Below are 19,580 nucleotides of genomic sequence, written 5' to 3' on the forward strand. Positions count from 1 at the left end.
CAAAAAAAAAAAAAGTTTGTGATAAAGTAGCATAGTAAGGCCTTCTCTTCCCCTTAGGAGTGTGTGTTAGAGTGTTGGTTTTAAGTAGGTTGGCTGTGTGTGTTAGTAGTATGGCTGATCAGCCAAAGCCTACTTTTAAAAAATGCACAGAGTATGGCCATAAGCTTTCACCAGCCAATGGCCACACTCTGTGTTATTTGCCTGGGTGTTCCCCATGCTGCGTTTAACCCTACTGCCTTAAAAGAATGGAAGGTCAAACTGGTTATGCAAGGCCTTCTACCTGTTTCCACCTTGCATGCATCAGCCTCGGCTCCTCCAGCAGTTGCTCAACCCCCCCCCCCCCCCAGGCTGGGACTCACCTTCCCACTAGACCTGTTGAAGGGGAGGCTAAAGGAAAGTACAAGAGGACTAAGGACAGAGATAAGAGAGGGGATAGGCCCCGCAAGCGGTCTCCAGAGCGGGAACCCTTCCCTAGCCTGCCTTCTAAAGCGTCTAGACCTACATCTCCTCGGCTCCACTCCCCGAGGTTCTTCCGGAGCCCTTGAATCTGAGGCCTTCTTCTAGGTCATCGCAACGACCAGCCAGATCTTAGTCGGTTGCTTCCTCGTGCTTGACTCCAAGTCTGTCGGAGTTGGATATGGACAGGATGATGAGATTTATTCAGACCCAAATCCAGATGGGAGTCTTGCCAGGCCCTTCTCCCTCTGGAGGGGGGGCCTCCATGCCCTTCTTTCATCCTAGTTCTCCTTCCCCAATCCTGCCTGCGGTTTCGGGGTTTATGGATCCAAGGATCCTCAGAGCTGGGGGGTCGGCACCGACGGTTCCTCAAACCTCGATGCCAGCGATTACCTTGAGTTCCTCTGATCAGACCAGTTCGGATTCGAGGAACTCTCGCGACCGAGGATGGGGAGTCGGATCTGAGGAGATGGAGGTGTCTTCCACTCCGACTTTGTCGGATCCGAGCCAGTCCTTCAGAACTCCGGCTACTCCTGCCTTGGCCCCAATCCTCATGGCGGACCCGGGGAGAGCTTCCTCCTTGTTGGGTGCTAAGGAGGTACGCTCTCCATCAGGGTTCGATGTGGTGGAGAGGGTTCTGTCCCAAGGATCGAGACCCCAGCCTAGTTCCTTGGAATTCCGCCCAGGCTGTCTTGGATTCAGTTATGACTCCTTTCAACTTGTCCCAGGGACAGCCCGTGCTAGAGGGCCTCCAGGTGGTGCCCCTGGAGGAACCCCCCGTGGCTCACGAGCCCTCTTCAGAGAGTCCCACTGAAGAGGGTCCCCGTAAGCACATGTGTAAAAGGAGGCACCTGGACTCCCCTGAGTCTGTGACAGAAGACACTGATTTAGATGGAGAAGGTTCCCCCCAGGTCACCAGGTCACCTCCCAAGGATGTCTCCTTTGGAGACATCATGGAGATCCTCTGCCAGAGGGGAGGTTTGTCAGCCTCAAAACCTTCTATGGATGAGTCAGTGTTCCTGGAGGACTTTAGCACGGGCTCATCTACATCCTGGGTGTCCCCTCTTGTGGATCCCTTAGTGGATCTTATTACCACATGGGCATGGAAGGAGCCTGACACCATAGAGCTGTTACCGAAATGCCTGGACAGGATTCTCTCTCCATCCTCAGACAGACAGGTCTGGTACAAAGGATCCCCGGTGGATGCTATGGTGGTTTCAGCAGCCACCAAGAGGGAACTGGCACAGGAGAATTCCTCCGTCCACCCTATGGACAAGGAATCCAGGGCAGTGGATTGATTTGGGAAGCAAGTGTTTTCTTCAGTGACATTTTCCTTTCGAGCGCTAAATTATTTGGCACACGTCATATGGCTGCAGCGAGACCTAGTCACGGAGTTTGCTGAGTCACCCCCAGAGTCTTTGTCATCGGAGGACAAGCTTCTGTTCCTCGCGAAAATGTCGAGACTCAAATCCATATTGAACACATCCATGCGTCTCCTTTCACATGTCACGGAAGGAGCGGCGAGGACGGCTGGGACTGGTGTGGCTATGAGGTGACATGCTTGGCTCAGACTTTGTCAATTCACGGACCCCTTCAAGGCGTCTTTCAGTAATGCTCCCTTCGATGGTTCTTCTCTTTTTGGGAAGATATGTGACACTCTGGTCCAGAGCGAAAAGGACAGGAAGACTTTGTCTGCCATCGTAATCCGCTTCTCTAGCCCTTAAAGATCCTTTTCTAAGAATCGGAGAGGGCAAAAGAAGATGTGGTTATGAAAATCGCAGTTTTCCAGGGACTCTGAGGACAACTCGTCCCCTAGAGGCAGAAGGGGACAAGACAGACACCACCCCAGAGGCAGAGGGGACGGAGGAACTTTGGGTCTAGGGAGACCTTCTCGGACAGGCCCATGCAGCAACCCTAAGGGGTTGCCCGACTGTCCTACTCTGGAGACTGTCGGGAGAAGATTATCATTGCACTCAACGGCTTGGGAGTCCATAACTGCGGACCGCTGGGTGCTTCAAATAATATTCATAGTCTACACCATCCCGTTCGTTACCCATCCCGTCCAACCAAAGCATCTCCCAGATGTTCCACCCGCTCAAAGGGAGGCAGCAGCGCTAGAGATTTCCAAGCTGCTTTGTAAATGAGCCATCTAACTGGTCCCCTCTGGTCAGTCCGGATCATCAGGCATTTACTCCAGGTTCTTGTTAGTGTCAAAAAAGACAGGGGACCGCAGGGCCATTTTGGACCTGTCAACCTTGAACCTAGTTGTAGCCAAGCAGAAATTCCAGATGGTCACCCTGCAGTCAATTCTACCTGATCTTCGAGAATGTGACTGGATGTGCTCGATAGACCTTCCGGACACTTACTACATCAAGGTCCGCAGAAGCTCCAGGAGATTCCTTTGCTTCCATCTGGGAGCCAATCATTTTCAGTTCAGAGCCCTACCCTTCGGTCTCAACACAGCCTCCAGGATGTTTACCAAAGGTAATGGCAGTCGTAGCAGCTCACCTGAGGCTTCAGGGGATTCAGGTATTTCCTTACCTAGACAATTGGCTCCTCGCTGCTTCCACCAAGCATCTTCTTTGCATGGCCAGAGACTCCTTCCTTCATCTTGCAATCCAGCTAGGGATTACTATCAATGTTTCCAAGACCCTCTTGGACCAGGTGCAGATCTTGGACTTTATCGGGGCACGGCTGGACTCCCTCCAATTGAAAGTCTTCCTAACTCTAGATAGGGTCCAGAGCCTACGGGCCCATATATCAGTGATTCTTGGCCCTAGGCTACCACAGGCGGGTGACGTTCTCCGAGCCCTAGGCTCTATGGTTGCAGCAATCTCGATCCTTCCCGCTGCACGTCTGCACATGCGTGTTCTGCAGTGGACTCTGGCAGTACAGTGGTCTTGGATAAATCTCCCCAATGGACTATCCAATTCAAATCAGCAAAGCCTGCAGGGCGTCGCTTCTCTGGTGGCTCCAATAGCTGGAGATCTTAGCAGGACGGCTATTCGTTTCACCCACAGGCCAAGCCACAGTCACCACGGATGCCTCCCAGCTCGGGGGGGGGGGCATTATTTGGGGAGGACAGTCCAAGGCACATGGTCCCTGACCAAGACCAGATTGCATATCAATGTTCTGGAGATGAGAGCAGTGCTTTTAGCGTTGCAAACCTTTCACACTGTTCTTCCCCCGGGGACGATTGCAGTTTAGTCAGACAACATGTCGGTTGTGTAGTACATCAACAAACGGGGGAACCAGATCTTACCCTCTCTGTCGCGAGGCCATGAGAATATGGCAGTGGGCGATATCCACCAGTCGATTTCTGATTGCAGTGCACATCCCAGGATGCTCCAACATTTTAGCGGACAGATTGAGTCGGACTATACTAATGCCATACGAGTGGTCTCTGAAACAATCAATAGCGGAAGAGATCTTCCTTGCGTGGGGTCAGCCTTGCTGCGATCTCTTCGCATCTCCTTCCAACACGAAGTGCAGAGAGCTCTTTGCTCTGATCCCCTTACCAGGGGATCCCGTCAGAGACGCTGTAGTCCACGCTTGACCTCCCGGGTTACTATATGCTTATCCCCCATTACCTCTCATTTCGAAGTTTCTTCAGAAAGCTTGTCGACATGGGTGCAAAGTGATCCTCATTGCCCCGTTCTGGCCTCGTCAGGTGTAGTTCCCCTTCCTCTGGTCTCATGTTCTAGCGCCTTCTTGGATTATGGATCCTTGCCTGGATCTCATCTCTCATCCCTCGGGCACTTGTCCACCCAACCTGGACAGCCTCAAGCTGACAGTTTGGTTGCTCCAGTTCCCTTGATTGCCAGAACTCCTAGACTTTCATCTTCAGTAAAAATAATTCTGGTGGCATCCCATAATGCCTCCACTAGGACGATTTACTGCAGCAAATGGAAACAATTCTGTATTTGGGCTTCTCAGAGGAACCTAGACCCCTTTACAGCCTGTTTCTGCAGTGTTAGATTTTTTAGCCAATATTTTCCAACAAAGGGCTAGTTCCTCCATGGTGAAAGTACAACTGGCAGCTATCTCGAATTTCCATGTTAGTGAAAACATGAATGGTCTGGCCTCTTTGAGACTGTGTAAGGCTTTTCTTAAAGGCACCTTTCTTTTATGTCCTCCACTTAAGGACTCTGTTCCGCCTTGGGACCTTACCTTGGTTCTGCAGGCATTAGTTGCTCCTCCCTTTGAACTTGCAGCATCAGTAGATTTGAAGTTCGTATCCTGGAAGACAGCATTCCTAATGGCCATTACATCGGCTAGGAGGGTTTCTGAGATTCAAGCGTCGTCTGCCGTGCCCCCTTACTTGATCTTCCATAATGGGTTGGGAGGGTGGCCTAATGGTTAAGGTGTTTGCCTTTCAAACACAAGGTGCAGGGTTAGAGTCTCACAAAGGATAATTGGCTAGGCTTAAAAAAATGGCTAGCAAGGGCAGTTAGCTTAGTACCAATCTATGAACCTATAAGGACAGGATCTCCCTCCGCACAACCCTTTCCTTCTTACCAAAAGTAGCTTCTGAATCTAACATTAACCAGACTGTTAACCTGCCTGTTTTCTTTCCAAATTTTCAGAACAAAGGTGAATATAAGGTGCATTTGCTAGATGTTCATAGACAGCTTCGTTTTTATTTACACAGAACAAAGCCCTTTCGCAAGTCTGACCAGTTATTCATGTCCTTCTGTGAACCCTTTCTGGGCAAATCCATTTCCAAGGTTTCCTTAGCTAGATGGATTACACAATGTATTTTGCAAATTTATAAAGACAAAGGTCTGTCTTCGCCTGGTCCTATTAAAGCTCATTCTACCAGATCTATGGCAACTTCTGCCTTTTGGTCTAGGGTTTCACTGGATGTTATTTGTGCGGCAGCAACATGGGCAAGGTCGCATACCTTCATTTCTCATTATAAGTTGGATTTGATCTAAAGAGGGAGAGCATCCTTCGGCTCTGCGGTACTCAGGAATATCCTTCCATGAGGGCCTCCCAGGATTTTAGTAGCTAGGGACTCTGTCAGGTTGCAGATAAAATCAAGTTAACTACTTCAGGTAATGAAGTTATATACTCACCATAATGTTCCATCCGAGTAGCTGTACTTCATTTTTCTGCAACCGTCCTGCCCTCCTTCCTCCGAACCTGTTCAAGGTTTGTGATAAAATTGAGTTGCTGATTGATTGAGTAATGGCAAACTCGATCTGAGGGAAGGTAGGAGATGGTGATGGGTTATGGGTAAGGGGGTGGAGCTTGGAGCTCGGAGCAGATGCTTGAAAATTTGCCAGCTCGGATCCGATATGGATCCGAATACCCACAGGTTGCAGAAAAATGAAGTATTAACTACTCAGATGGAACGTTATGGTGAGTACATAACTTTTTTTTTTGTCTGCAGTTGTATTGGCTGCATCTTTGGGATCAGCGTGTAGCGTGTGAGATGTTAAGAATATGCTCGGTACATTGCTGGATATTATTCCTTCATTTTATTTATTTTTGCATTTTTATATTTGTATTTTTTTTGTTGTTCTTTGTTTCTGGGCTTCCCCTGGGGCTCCGCTGAAAGTGGGCTAACACCCAGTCAGACTATCCCAGTTAACTAAAGTAAATAAATAAAATAATTTTCTGACATAGCTGTAGAAATCGTTGTAGTTTCCTTTTGGTATCTGTGACAACCTTATATGCTCTGATTTACATGTTTTAATAGTGGTCTTAAGTTAATGCTGGTATGTTTCACTGTAGTGTTGCGGGAGGCGAATGGGAATTCCTTGAAACCTTTCATTGCTTTCCATCTTGTTGTTGCACAGTTTATTTATATGGGAGTTCCACTGGAGAGATTTAGTTCTGAATTTACAGTTAAGACTTGTCTCATGTGAGAATAGTCAAATATATAGAAGGGAGTGCATGATGTATTGTTGTAGCAAGAGGAATGTATTTACTGACTGTTCAAATTTCTAGAAGTTAATACAGTAATAGTCAAGGTGCAATCAATACACCGGATGCTGTGTTCTGTAAATGTTGTATACAGAATGTCATTGTATTGAGCAGTGCTCCACAGCATGGATTTAAGTTGTTTAGAAAAAAGTGGGAATTCCAGAATTTACACAGAGTCACATTTATACATAAAGAAATGGTTGGGAGAACAGTCAAATTGAGAAGTACTTGAAGATATCACAGTGCAGTAGTAATTGCCACATTTGCAATATTGGAATGTATAACTAGTCCGTCACAAGATGTTGGTTAATTTCCTGGTTTTCACTTATCATTGGGTCACATATTAAACAGGGTAATTTCTTCTTCTACTTTACTACTGATTCTTTTTTTAATCAAAATCATATTCAAGAAAGACCGACAATTATTTGAGACAAATGTTCTGTTGTAATGATCAAACCAAGACCATCTCTGATTTGTAGGAAGGCGGTAAGATGAAAATTCAGCAGAGCGATTTTGAGAAATGTCCCAAAGGAGTTGTTTTGGGGAAGTGTGAGCAAACATTTGTTTTGAAAATTGTAAATGGCAAAGGGGTAAGAAGAAACTGGCAACATTTTGCTCAATTTGAGTGATGAAGGTCAATGTAAATGAGAGCAGAAAAGAGACTTTTTAGGTATTTTGTTATGCAGAAGTGTCCAGGAGTTTTCCCTAGGGATGTCCAAGTGAGAACTTCAGTACCGGTATTGTTTTTGGCATCAGTCTTTACAAAAGTATTTCTAGAGGTTGAAGTGCAAGAGCTTGAAGTTTTGCAGTACTGGATGATCTTCAGTCGTCTTTCTTTAAGGTTCTTCACTTCCAGTGTAAAGGAGCAAGCTACCCTGTTTGAAAAAAAAGGCATAGAGAATTTTGATCTTATTCAGTAAGTTATTGGGACCAATTTTGGGGACCACCAAACAATGTTAATTTAAAGGATTTCATTAATATTAAGAATGAGCATTATAACTGGCCTAACAGAGCTCTCATTTTAGAAGGGGAATCTTATTAAAAGTACCACAGTCCATTGGAAGAATTCTTTATTTATTTTAAACCTTCTAGGATTTATGGAACAAAAAACATATTTGCACCCTGACCCTTATTTCCCCTTCTTATAGATCATTTGACCATCTTTGATAAAGATATTTTCTTTGCTTAACTTTGAAATGTGACCCTCCATGTTTAGCAGATACTTTTATCCTGGGTTTTGCTAGTACATTTACTGTGCCCCCAGAACAACAGTGATGGTGGTGGTGGTGGTGATGGTGGGGCATTGTTGTACAGATACAGTAAGAGAGTGCTATACCTTTAACACTACTGAACAAATTGAATGGTTATCTAGTGCTAATGTTTTATCAGAGGACACATTTAGCTTCTGGACAGATTAGGAGAAAAAGGAAGATTTAGTTTAGTGTTATCTGACATATAGTCTGTGAGACTTAATGCATTTACAGTTCATCTGATGCTTTTCTAAGGGCTGCTGTGATAGCTGTAAAAATATGCAGTCATACCTGCTGCTGTCAAAAAAAATGTCTGAAGAGGTGTCCAGATTTGTGATACTATAGGTGTAGAGACATTGTTTCGTATTCCAGTTTAGTTCATTTTCAATTTTTTGTATGAGAAGGGTAGTGCTAAAGAGCTGTAACAAAAAGGACTTCTGGCTGTTCCAACTTTCCAAATGAATTATCTGTCTTCCAAAAAGTGCTTTAAGAAATTAACAGAGCCTGTTCAATAACTTTTTTTTTTTTGCCAGGCTTTTTTCATTCAAATCATTGTATGCTTCAGCATTACAAAGTTAGTAAAGCAGTACCCGTTTATATTATTACTTCTAAGACTTCTTGAAGATGGGTTTCAAATTGGCTGGAAACTTTCAAGCAGTTTGTTTATAAAGGATTCTTTATTCATTGCTACTGTAAATTTACTGTAAGTTACATTATTTTTAAGTAAAGAAAGCAGATTTTGTTGCATTACAGAACAATGTTCTTGCTTTTTTCAAGGAAGATTGTTTTTCCTCTTGATAAGCTACAAGCTGCATGCAGAAACATAGACTGTATTATAAAATCGAATAGGAAGAATGAGCGAAACTGTCGAAACTCAGAAGTCCTTATTGTGGGGGGGGCTGTGCCCCCCCCCCCGCTAAATATATATTTCCAACTTCGAGATCGCACTACAGTAAGGAAAGGGCAAATATTCCACTCGTCACTTTACTAAAACCTCAGTAACGGACCCTCGAGTTTCGGCAGTTTCCCTCATTAAAGCATTCTTCATTCTTCCTATTTGATTTCATGATATAGACCCGAAACATATACCGCATGATCTAGAAACAGTTTTTGAAGGCTTGTCTCTCCTGCCTGTTGCTTCCCTACAGACTATAAGTAGGAGTTGGTTTAACTGCATTATAATGATTTTGCTTTTAAACACATTATTAATTAGCAAAAATTGGCAGTGATGGTAGAGCAATTGAGGGAGCTGGAGGTGATGGAGATAAGTGCCTTAGACAGGTGGCAGGGATGCTCACTGTGGAGCAGATGAAGAAATTAGGATATCAGTGCAGAAACCCAAGTAGTTTTGAGTTGCAGAGAAGGTTGAAAAGAACAGATTTCAGGCACATGTGCAGGAAAGCAGAAAACAATCTGGTGAAGAAGATTTGGGACTGACAGGAAAAAGACAAGAAGAAACATAACAACGGCATCCAGCTAAGAGAGGGATGAATTGTGTGAGAGAAGACCTGCAACAATCAATCATGACTGTTGAAGAAGGTAGGAAAGTAGTATCGAATTGAGAGAGATGGAGACAGTTGATATGACACTCTGACCCCATGCAGAAATTGAGAAAAAAAGGGGGTTGATGATGATTATTATTAAGATACAGTAATGCTGTTAATTATGTATTAGTTAAGGACTTGTTTGTTTCATTTATAGAGGTGAATGTATGTATATATTCTTAAGCTTCTCTTTAGATGTGTTTCAGCATACACGTTGCTGGCTTTGTGCCCCCATTGACTGCTGATCATCAGCCCCTTTCCAACCAGTGTGCCCATTAGTTCCCCAACAGTGGGTAGAAGGTTGGACAGGAGAGGCCATCATTTAGGCAGTCATTGGGTGGTTCATTTTTTTGTAGTTGTGCTCTGTCCCCTGCATACACTTGGCAAGGCTTCAGGGAGAGATGTCCACTGGACTGGTCATAATGAAAGTTCCCTTGCTTCTGCTGAAAGTGTTCTCTATGCAGTCTTACTCTTCCCTGGGAAGAATGAGCAGTAGTTTACTCTGTTTCCACCAGGGAACTCGCTCATTTTGCCCCAAAGTGTGTATAACCCCACCACCACAGATGAGGCGAGTAGGCCACACACTTTCACTTTTCCCCCTCCCTGCCTGGCTAGTCCAGAGCTAGGGCCACTAACAAAACCCTGGTCACCTTGGGTCACAGTTAGGGCTCCATCCCTCTGCACCATTGAGCCATGCTAGAATACACTTCTTGAAACTTTCTGTAAAACTTGGTGTGACTTTGCTTCTGTGTGCGAAATAGAAGCAGTCAGATATATTTGCAGATTTGTTTTTTATCTGACAAAGTTGTCTTCCTTTTATTAAGAATATTTAAGATGATTTTACTAAGTTGCAAGAAATGTTAATTTTTAGAGATTAGTGTATTTTTATGTTATACATTGATTGTTTTTTTACATACATACTGTTAGAGAGAATAGTAGAATAAGACAAATGTTAGTGTATGAAAAACATCTTTTTAATCTCGCATTGATATCTGTATGTACCTGTGTAGGTGTTTGCGAGGATTACTGCTGCAGTATGTTTCTTCACATATGGGATTCCCTACTAGATGAATCTCTGACCATCTGATCTGATTTCCAAATGCTGCGAACTTCCATGCATTGGGCAACCATTCTCACACTGCGGATGTCAGTAGGCCATAGAGTATAATAGGAGAGGAGCCTGCATAATGTTTGGTGTTTTTGCTAAGCAGAACGTCACACTTCTGTTCAGTGGTACCATTCTTGGTGACTCCAGAACTGATACATACTGTGTTTGGGAACTTTATTTCATCTTAATTTGAGGTTACATTGTATTGTTCCTACTGATCAAATGTGTGTTTTTGCAAATTTCTGAGGCTGATTTTCATCCCCAGGAAAGATTCCCAACTAGTGTGTGTTTGTGGTAAACAGATTCTGCAACAGCAATGTCGCTTTTTTTTTTTCCCTGCATTTGGCCTACAAGTAAAGTTAGAGTGTCATTTGTTTGCTTTTAAAACTCATTAAATTCTAGTGACATATGCAAGTGTTTCTCTAGGATCATTGCAGTGATGCCTTTAGGCATTTAGAATTGCTTGTTGACATTTTCATTAACCCCAAGTCATGATTGGTACAAGCTGAAAAATTTCATCTTAAAACTTATTTGACAGGCAGTACAACTGTTCTTGATACATGACTTGTATCTAGTGCAACTAAAAAAATATTGCAAGTTCTTAATACTAATTATTTATATTGTCATAATTTTCATATACATTTAAATATTTCAGCAGTTAAGTGACAAACATGGAACTGCTTAACTTCATGTGAAAGCTCAAAGATAAAATGCTTTTAATGAGCAAAATTATGCTTTTTCAGCATATGTATAGCTTGAGTCACAACTGGGCCATGTTTTTAATCAAACATCACAAAAAGTTAATATTTGTGGTGTTATTGGGACTTGTATATAAAAAAAAAAAAAAAAAAAAAAGATTTTAAGACTTAGGATTTAATGAGTGCATCCACAAGAAAGATTAGTTTGTTCTGAACATTTTGCCATTTACATTAAGTACCATGTAAGGTTTTCGAGTTGCAAGTATTCAGACTGAGTTTGTAACTTGATATTTAGCAAAAAGCTCCAGATACAACCATTGGAAGCTATGGTACAAGTTTTCAGAGCTCCAGTGAAGGGAATACATTGAAAGGAAAATGCTTTTGTGCAAAGTATTTAATCTTAGACTAATCTTGGAGTTCAGAAAACTCATAGCACTGGCCAAGGATCCCTCTTTCGCAAGTCTGAGGGAGAGGCATTAATAACTCATGCAGCAAGATTCCAGGAAAGCAAAGAAAGTAGACAAGAAAATGGCTGGCCCGGCTTCCCCAGGTTGAGAATGTGAGGCCTTCACAGCTCCATCAGTCCTACATGGGCTTGAAGTCATTGGCTCAATAAAGGTGCCTGTTGGTCCCCCCCCCCCCTCAGCTCAGATGTACCTTACTGAACTTGTATCTCACTGTCTTGCTTCATTAGAGTCTGGTACAGAAAGTAGGATTCACAAAGTATTTGGGCCTCACAGGATTTTGATTCTGTGGTAGACACCAGATCCCAGGTGTGTGATGATGATCACTGAGCTCTGAAAATAGCTCCCTGCCATCTACTAGTTCTGCATGTTGTGTACATATCCTGTAGTTATAGAGAAGAGGTTAACATCTGCTGTTTGGACCTTAAACCAAAATATTCCAAAGACTGCCCAGTTTACATCTGCATCGTCACTCTTGCTGTCTCTTACCACAGCCACTCTGGCTTTGGTTAAAGACTGCTCACAGGGTAGGTGGCAATATTACCATGGAGATGGGGGCTTTACTTCCAGATGGTTTCCCAGTCAAACAGGAGTAAGCACTCACAAGAGATTTCTTCCATCTTAGTCACAGGAGAGGAAGAGTACTTGACTCGTGTCTCCCAAATCCACTCACCAATTGGCTATATTACTAATGATGAGTTCCAGTCTTCGGGTACAGCCACACTGTTGCCATTTTACTGCAGTCATGTGCTGAACAGTTAAAGAAGAAAGAGCTAAAAAGGACCAGTAGGACAATCTGTAGGCATAGCAACAATCCTCCATGCATTCACAAAACTGCTTATCCATTGTGACTGCATCTTTTCACCTCTTTCACCACCCTTAGGAAGCAGGAAATGCGGTGGACAGAGCCCCCACAAAAAAAATATATATCTTTTTATAGTTTGTATGGTTTTTGAAAAGTAGTATTTTCTGTTTTCCATGTTTTAGTCGTTAGTGTTTTGGAGAGAGACCATTTTTTTTCCAGTTTTTGTTAACTTTTAAGTTTCCATCTGCAGAGAATTTACTAAACTTGATAAGTATATAATGTAATTTTGAAGCAGATGTAATGTCTTGTTTAAATTAATAGAACTGTATTTTTATGTATTTTTTGTAGATTTTTCAGAAACTGCTGGAAGAAAAACTTGCCGCTTTACAATGTACAGCGTTTGATATAGCTCTGTCTGAATTGAAGAACCGAGTAGAAAAGATAGAATGTAGCAAGAAGCATGAAGCTGTGCTCACTAGTTTGCAGGTTAGTGCAATGTATACAAAAATGTTCTGTTGACTGGCACTTGGTGTAAGTTTATTGACCTCATTTGATGAAAGGTTAAAACTTTGTAAATGATTTCATTTGTTTACACTATGAGAATGCGCCAGAAACCTTTTCTTGAGTTTCTTCCAACAGTGAGTATGGTAGTTCAGTGGCAACTTGTCCCAAAATGCAGTGCATCTGATCATGTTGACACAGTAGCTACTGCACTAAAAGAATGCAAAAGGTGAGATGTGGAATAATGGTGTCTGGACCAGTTGCCCTTATGGCTGGAGTGCCATAAGGCATTATATTCGTGACCCTATTTGTGTGTATGCTATACTGGGAGACCGTGCTAACCTTTTTGCTTGCTTGCCGCCCCATCCCAAAAGTAATGGTATGGTGTTGAAGACTGGCTGTTATACAGCCAAGCTGATGTTTGTAGCTTGTGAGCATAAGCTTGCCTTATTCAGCAGTAAGAAAACACCTGGTCATGACTTTAGCATGGTGCCTTCCAGCTAGCAGCTGAATTTTAGCACTACTTCCCTGGGAGTGCGAATTACTAAAGTTAACTGTAATCTAATGTAAATTTAATTTTTTTATTTATTTTACATTTGTTGACCGGGATAGTCCGATTGGATACATGTCCATTTTCAGCATGGCTCTGGGAGAAAAGTTCCAGTAATACAGACAATAATATACATGATAAAGTAAAACTTGGTATACAAAGTTTAATAGATAACATACACATTACAAGACTAATAAGATAGGGTTTATAGGCTGTCATAGTAAAAGGGCATTGGAGAAAGTCAAAGTTACATACAGTACTTTTTATACACTAAAGAAGAGGGGAAAAAATTGGTATTCAGGCGCAGAAATGTACAAGAGGAAAAGCGTGTACTACAGCGTAGTTAAGTAAGGATGATGTAGTGTGGGGGCATCAGAGTAGAATAATCCACAGTCCTGCCTGTCATAGATTCAAATGTATGATAGGCTATAAATAAAGAAAGTGATAAGATATAAAAGGGTAAGGGAATGGAGTAGGGTGGGGTATAATAAGATAGAAAGCATGGTGGGGGTACTGAGTCATTCACCCCTAGAGAGAGGGGTAAAGATAGAGTAATGGGTGGATACCTAACTGGGAAGTTGGGGAGTTAGTCAGGGTTAGAACATGGACATAGCCAGTGTGTTGTAAAATGTTGTTGGAGGGTTTTTTTGAATTGAGTGAGGGAGGATCAAGAGTGAGGTCAGCTGGAAGTGAGTTCCAGGTTTTGCCAACAAAGTTGGAAAACAGGGAGTCTCCAGCTGAGTTTTTAGGTTTATATGTTTGAACCAGCAGTTTGTTAGAGGAACGAAGTGGTCTGGAGTTACAATAGGAATTAAAGAGGTGTTTTGGACCAGGGGTGTTTTCTGGTTGGTTGAGGACCTTGTGTGCTACTATGAGCTGATTGTACTGAAGTAGACTGGATAATTCTAGCCACCCTAGTAGTTTAAGGTTATGGCAGTGATATGTCTGATATTTAGAGTTAGTGGCAAATCTGGCAATGTGGTTGTAACAGTTTTGAGAGTTTACCAAGTTCAGATTTGTTCAAGTTACTTGGTATAGGGGAGGTGTAAAAAAGGGTAGAAAGTAGGTGAGTGTGGACAATGGCAGTCCTAGCTAATGGAGTCAGGAAAGATTTATTTCTATATAGTGAGCCAAGTTTTTTTATAAATTATTTTGATAGTTTGATTGAAATGCATATCAAATTTGAGGTTATCTGCTATTACCCCTAAGAGTTTTGTGTGAGCATCTGGGGAGATAATGGTACCATTGTTGGATGTCATAGTAAAGGAGAGTGGAGTAGGCCTGCTAGTAGGGGAGAAGAGTAGTAGCTTAGTTTTATTAGGGTTCAAAATAAGACGGCGATTAGCGAGCCAGTTTTCTACTGTGTTAAATGTTCTTTGGGATAAGGTCAGCAGGTCTGTTGGGGAGGAAGCAGAACAGATCAAAGTAGAGTAGTCAGCGTACTGGATGCAAGTTGCGTCAGGGATGACAGTATGAAGGTAGTTGATAAAGGTGGAGAATAGAAGGTGACCAAGAGTAGCACCCTGGGGGATTCCAAGAGTGAGAGGGAGTAGGGTGGATAATTTGTCCTGCCATAGGACAGCCTGTTGTCCACCACTCAGATAGGATTGGAACCATTGAATAGTGTTGCTATCCAAGGATGTGGTTTTTAGGGTATGGATACGTAAATGGTGGTTAACTATATCGAAGCCTTTGGAGAGGTTGAGAAAGAGGGCTTGAGGATAGCTTGTTGTTATTTCTGTTATGGTTAATGGTGTTGGTGAAAGAGAGGAGGGCAGAGGTGGTACTGTGATATGGCCTGAAACCTAAATGTAAGTCATACAGTATTGTTACATACTGAGGTGAAGATGAAGAAAACTCAACTTCATTATTGCTGAAGTCTTATTAGTTTAATTCTGTATTATGTAATGTCATCTCCTTTCTGCAATGATGACATTGTCTTTGAATATACTGGTACAGTTTTGACTCTCAGCATTTACTGTTGTATACTTTTTATTTGTTCTTATTGTACCATACAGCCTAGGCTGAGCCTGCATTTGGTCATTTCTGATCATTGCTATACCACAGTAAAATAAATAAGTAAATAAATCCTAAATTAAAGTGGTATTTCTAAGGAATACACGGTCAGATGATGTAGGAGAAGGGTTACAATATGTCAGTCAGGCAGAAGAATTATTCTGTAATCTTGGCAGACCAAATGTTTGGGGAAATAATAGTGAACAATAGTAGACACAGAAAGTAGTGAAAGATGTTGTGACATAACACTTGGATTCCCTTTAACTGTGACACTGTGAAACTGGGGATCTTAAAGTCCAAGCACTGCTTCTGACGTTTGAGAGTGTTGGAAGTCAAGTTATTAGAACAAGAAAATTTGGCTTATGGGAAAAAATACCAAAGTGGACTACCTGAAAAAATGGAGGAGCAGGACTATGTTAGGTGTGTAACAGTTGAATTATCAAAATGGTCTGGCCTGGATAAAATGGAGTTAAAGGTAGTAGAAAAGGCTGTTTGAGGTTTTGCTCCGGTAAGTCCAGGTATAAAAAAAAAACTGTGAAGAAATAACCATAACAAGATTCTAAGTGAAACAGTAAGCACTTTCTTCCTTCTGGAAACCTGTAAAATTGAGCAAGTCTGCCGAGCAGGAATTTTTTGAAGATTAATCTGAATCACCTGTATGAAGAGGTATTGAGTTTAAAATATTGTATCCTGCCACCTTCAGAAGATTGTACCTCACTGATGTAAAAGCTTTCTTTGAAAAGAGTTAGAGGTCTTTGAGGACATCCACTGGTATTGGATGCACCTGGAGGAGGAACCAGTAAGTGTATATAAGGCCAACTGCAGTGATGAAAACGTGCAATGTGTAGAATACTATCCTTTTCTAAAAACTGATATCTGAAGTAGTTTACATCATTTGGTCTTCAACCTGTGGGGTTTCGGATCCACATCGGATCCGACATGGACGCATTTTTCAGCTATGGATCCGAGCTCCTCCCCTTACCCATAATGCTCCCTGTTTCCCTTCATTCACCCAGATCTTGTTTGCCGCCAGCGTTGATACAAGTGTGGTTCCAAGCTCCAGTTTAGTGGTTATGGTAAGTGTGTGAAAACTTTGTAATTTCTATCCTGTTCTCTGGTTTTTGTCTTTCTTTCCTCCCCATGTCTGTATCGAACAAAAAAAAAAAGTTTTCTTTTTTCCTTCTTCAACTTTCCTAGAGAGAGAGAGTGTGTGTGTGTGTGTGTGTGTGTGTGTGTGTGTGTGTGTGTGTGTGTGTGTGTGTGTGTGTGTGTGTGTGTGTGTGTGTGTGTGTGTGTGTGTGTGTGTGTGTGTGCACGTGCGTGCGTGCGTGGTACAGGGATGTCAAAAGCTCCTAAAGCAGGCTTCAGAAAATGCACAGTATGTGCTCATAAGCTCTCCCCAGCGAATGGCCACACCCTGTGTGTGGTATAGCTGGGTGCAGACCATCTCAAGTGCCCGTTTCCTATTTGCACTGGATTCAACCCCAGAGCACTTAAGGACAGGCGGGACAAGCTTATCCTTAAAGGTCTGCTTCCCTTTTCAAGGACGACTGTTCCTTCTTCCCTCACCAGTGGAGCAGTGGCTGCTGCATCTTCTTTGTCTTCCCCGGCCTCTGGGGCTCACACTCCACCAAGAGGTCTGGGGAAGGGGAAAGTCCAAAAAAGGCAGGTCTTGCAAGCGGTCCCCCCGACCGCTTATCACAGGTGGGTCCGCCACCCAAAGAGAGGCCTCCTAATAGGCCTAGGTCTCCTCTGCTGCGCTCACCTAGATTTTCCCTTGAGCCCGAGGAAGCCTTTAGCCGGTCCCCTGCTAGATCCACTCCCCACCGGCTTTCCCGACCAGTTTTGGTGGCGTCCTCCCGCTCCACCCTGAGTCTCAGCGAAGCAGATGGACAAGATGATGCAGAGGTTTATCCATGCACAGATCCAGATGGGGGTCTTCCTGGTGCCCTTTCCCTCTGGAGGGAGATCCTTGAAACCTTTTTTCTGACCAATAACTCCTTTGATCTGACTGTCAGTTCTGGAGTTTTTGGATCCAAGGATCCTTGGGGTCGAGGGGTCGGTACAGATGGTACCATGTACCTCGATGGCTTTCGCCTTGAGCTTGTCGGATTTGACTGGATCGGATCAGAGCTCTTGGAGCCATAGCCTCGGGATCCGATCCGAGGGGGTGCTCTCTGCTCAGAGCGGAGCATCCCATTCAGCATCTCTGCTCCTGAAGGCTTGGTTCCGACTCTCCTGTCAGATCAGGGAGGAACGGTCCCCACTAGTACTTCCCAGGAAGTTTGTTTCCCCCCTCAGCATTCAACGTGATGGAGAAGGTTCTCGCGGGATCAAGACCTCTGACCATCTTGTCCTCTGACTCTGTCCAGACCCCCTTGGCTCTGAGTGCGGTTCCGACTGTGGTAACAATGCCTCAGGAAGTTCCAGCGATGAAACAGCAAGAGGTTTGTGAGTCCTCTCCAAAGAGAGTCCTCTGCAGAGAGTTCCCTTGAGGAGGTGCCCCATAAACGAATGTGTAAGAGGAGGCACTTGGACTCTCCCCCAGAGTCCCTTCACTGAAGACACGGACTGGAAGGATGAGGAAGGTTCCCCATGGTCACCTATGTCGCCTGACGCTACACCCAAGAGCATAGGAGTCCATTACAACAGATCGTTGGGTGTTGCGAATCATATCTAGAGGGTATTTTTGTTCCGTTCAAGGAACCTCTCCATCTGAACAAGCCCCTTCCAGACTTCCCACCCACGCAATGGGAGGAAGCAGCGCTAGAAATAAGAAAGCTGCTCAAGAAACGAGTCATCCAACCGATCCACCCAGACCAGTCTGGATCCGGCATTTATTCTAGGTTCTTTTTAGTGCCAAAGAAAACGGGGGACCTCAGATCAATTTTGGATCTGCCCACGTTGAACCTGTCAGTAGCCAAGGTGAAGTTCTGGATGGTCACTCTTCAACCTATCCTGCCCTTTCTGCAGGCCAAAGACTGGATGTGCTCGATTGATCTCCAGGATGTGTACTATCACATCAAGATGGACAGGCACTCCCTGAGGTTTCTTCGCTTCCAGCTGGGAGCCAGTCATTATCAGTTCAGAGCCCTTCCCTTTGGTCTCACCACAGCCCCCAGGGTGTTTACCAAGGTAATGGTGGTTGGCTCACCTGAGGCTTCAGGGTATTCAGATCTTTACTTACCTGGACGATTGGCTCCTTGCTGCCCCTTTAGAGTACCTACTCTTACAAGCCAGGAACTACTACATTCGGTTAGCGAGCAGACTGGGCATCACCATCAGTCTGAACAACTCTTCACTTATCCCGGTCCAGATTCTGGACTTCATTGGGGCTCGGCTGGATGCTACTCAAATTAAGCTGTTCCTCACTTCAGACAGGATATGCAATCTGAGATTACATGTGTTGCACATTCTTCATGCACAAGTACCGACGGCCAAAGCTGTCCTAAGGGCATGCAACAAGGGCGTTGGGCTCCATGGTGGCCACGATCAATCTCCTGCCGATGGCTTGTCTCCATATGAGAGTTCAATAGTGGACACTTGCAGTCCAGTGGTCCCTGTTAGATCTTCCTCTGTCCTTTCCTGTGCAACTCGCAAGAGTATGCAGACACTCCCTTTGGTGGTGGATTCAATCCCCGGATCTCCTGAAGGGACGTTCCTTTCACCCTGTCTTTCCTAAAACCATGGTAACCATGGATGCCTCCCAGCTGGGGTCAGGGTGGGGCACTCCTCGAGAAGGACAGTCCACGGCATGTGGTTCCCTTCGGAGACCAGTTCGCATAGCAATGTACTAGAGATGAGAGCGGTCCTTCTGGCTTTGCAGGCCTTTCATGCTTATCTTCCTCTAGGGACGATTGCTATTCAGACAGACAATATGTCAGTGGTCTGGTATATCAACAAACAAGGGGGAACCAGATCTAATCCCCTCTGTCGAGAAGCCATGAGAGTGTGGGAATGGACGATCTCTATCGGGTGCTTTCTAGTAGCAATGCACATTCTGGGGTGATCCAACATTCTAGTGGACAGGCTCAGCAGATCTATCTTGATGCCTTACGAGTGGTCTCTGAATCCTTCAGTAGCGGAGCAGATCTTCCTAAGGTGGGGTTGTCCTTGCTGTGATTCTTCGCATCTCCTTCCAATGCGAAATGCAGCAGGTTTTTTGCTCTGAACCCCCCGCAGGGGAAGCCTTACAGAGATGCACTGGTGCATGCTTGGCCTCCCGGTCTCCTTTATGCTTATCCTCCACTTCCTCTC

General features: G+C 44.0%; 1 protein-coding gene across 5 annotated transcripts in view; it reads left to right on the forward strand.

The window, feature by feature from the left end:
- The window catches only part of LOC122804204 (activating transcription factor 7 interacting protein), a 758,747-nt gene that overhangs the window by 347,488 nt on the left and 391,679 nt on the right, over positions 1 to 19,580 (forward strand). For all 5 annotated transcript variants that reach the window (XM_044073945.1, XM_044073934.1, XM_044073906.1 and 2 more), the window contains one exon: positions 12,605 to 12,742. In XM_044073945.1, the coding sequence (XP_043929880.1) occupies positions 12,605 to 12,742 (138 nt within the window). The remainder of the gene's footprint in view (positions 1 to 12,604; positions 12,743 to 19,580) is intronic.

Source organism: Protopterus annectens, chromosome 1.part1 (assembly GCF_019279795.1).
Source record: "Protopterus annectens isolate FY-2018-M chromosome 1.part1, PAN1.0, whole genome shotgun sequence".
NCBI lineage: Eukaryota > Metazoa > Chordata > Ceratodontiformes > Protopteridae > Protopterus > Protopterus annectens.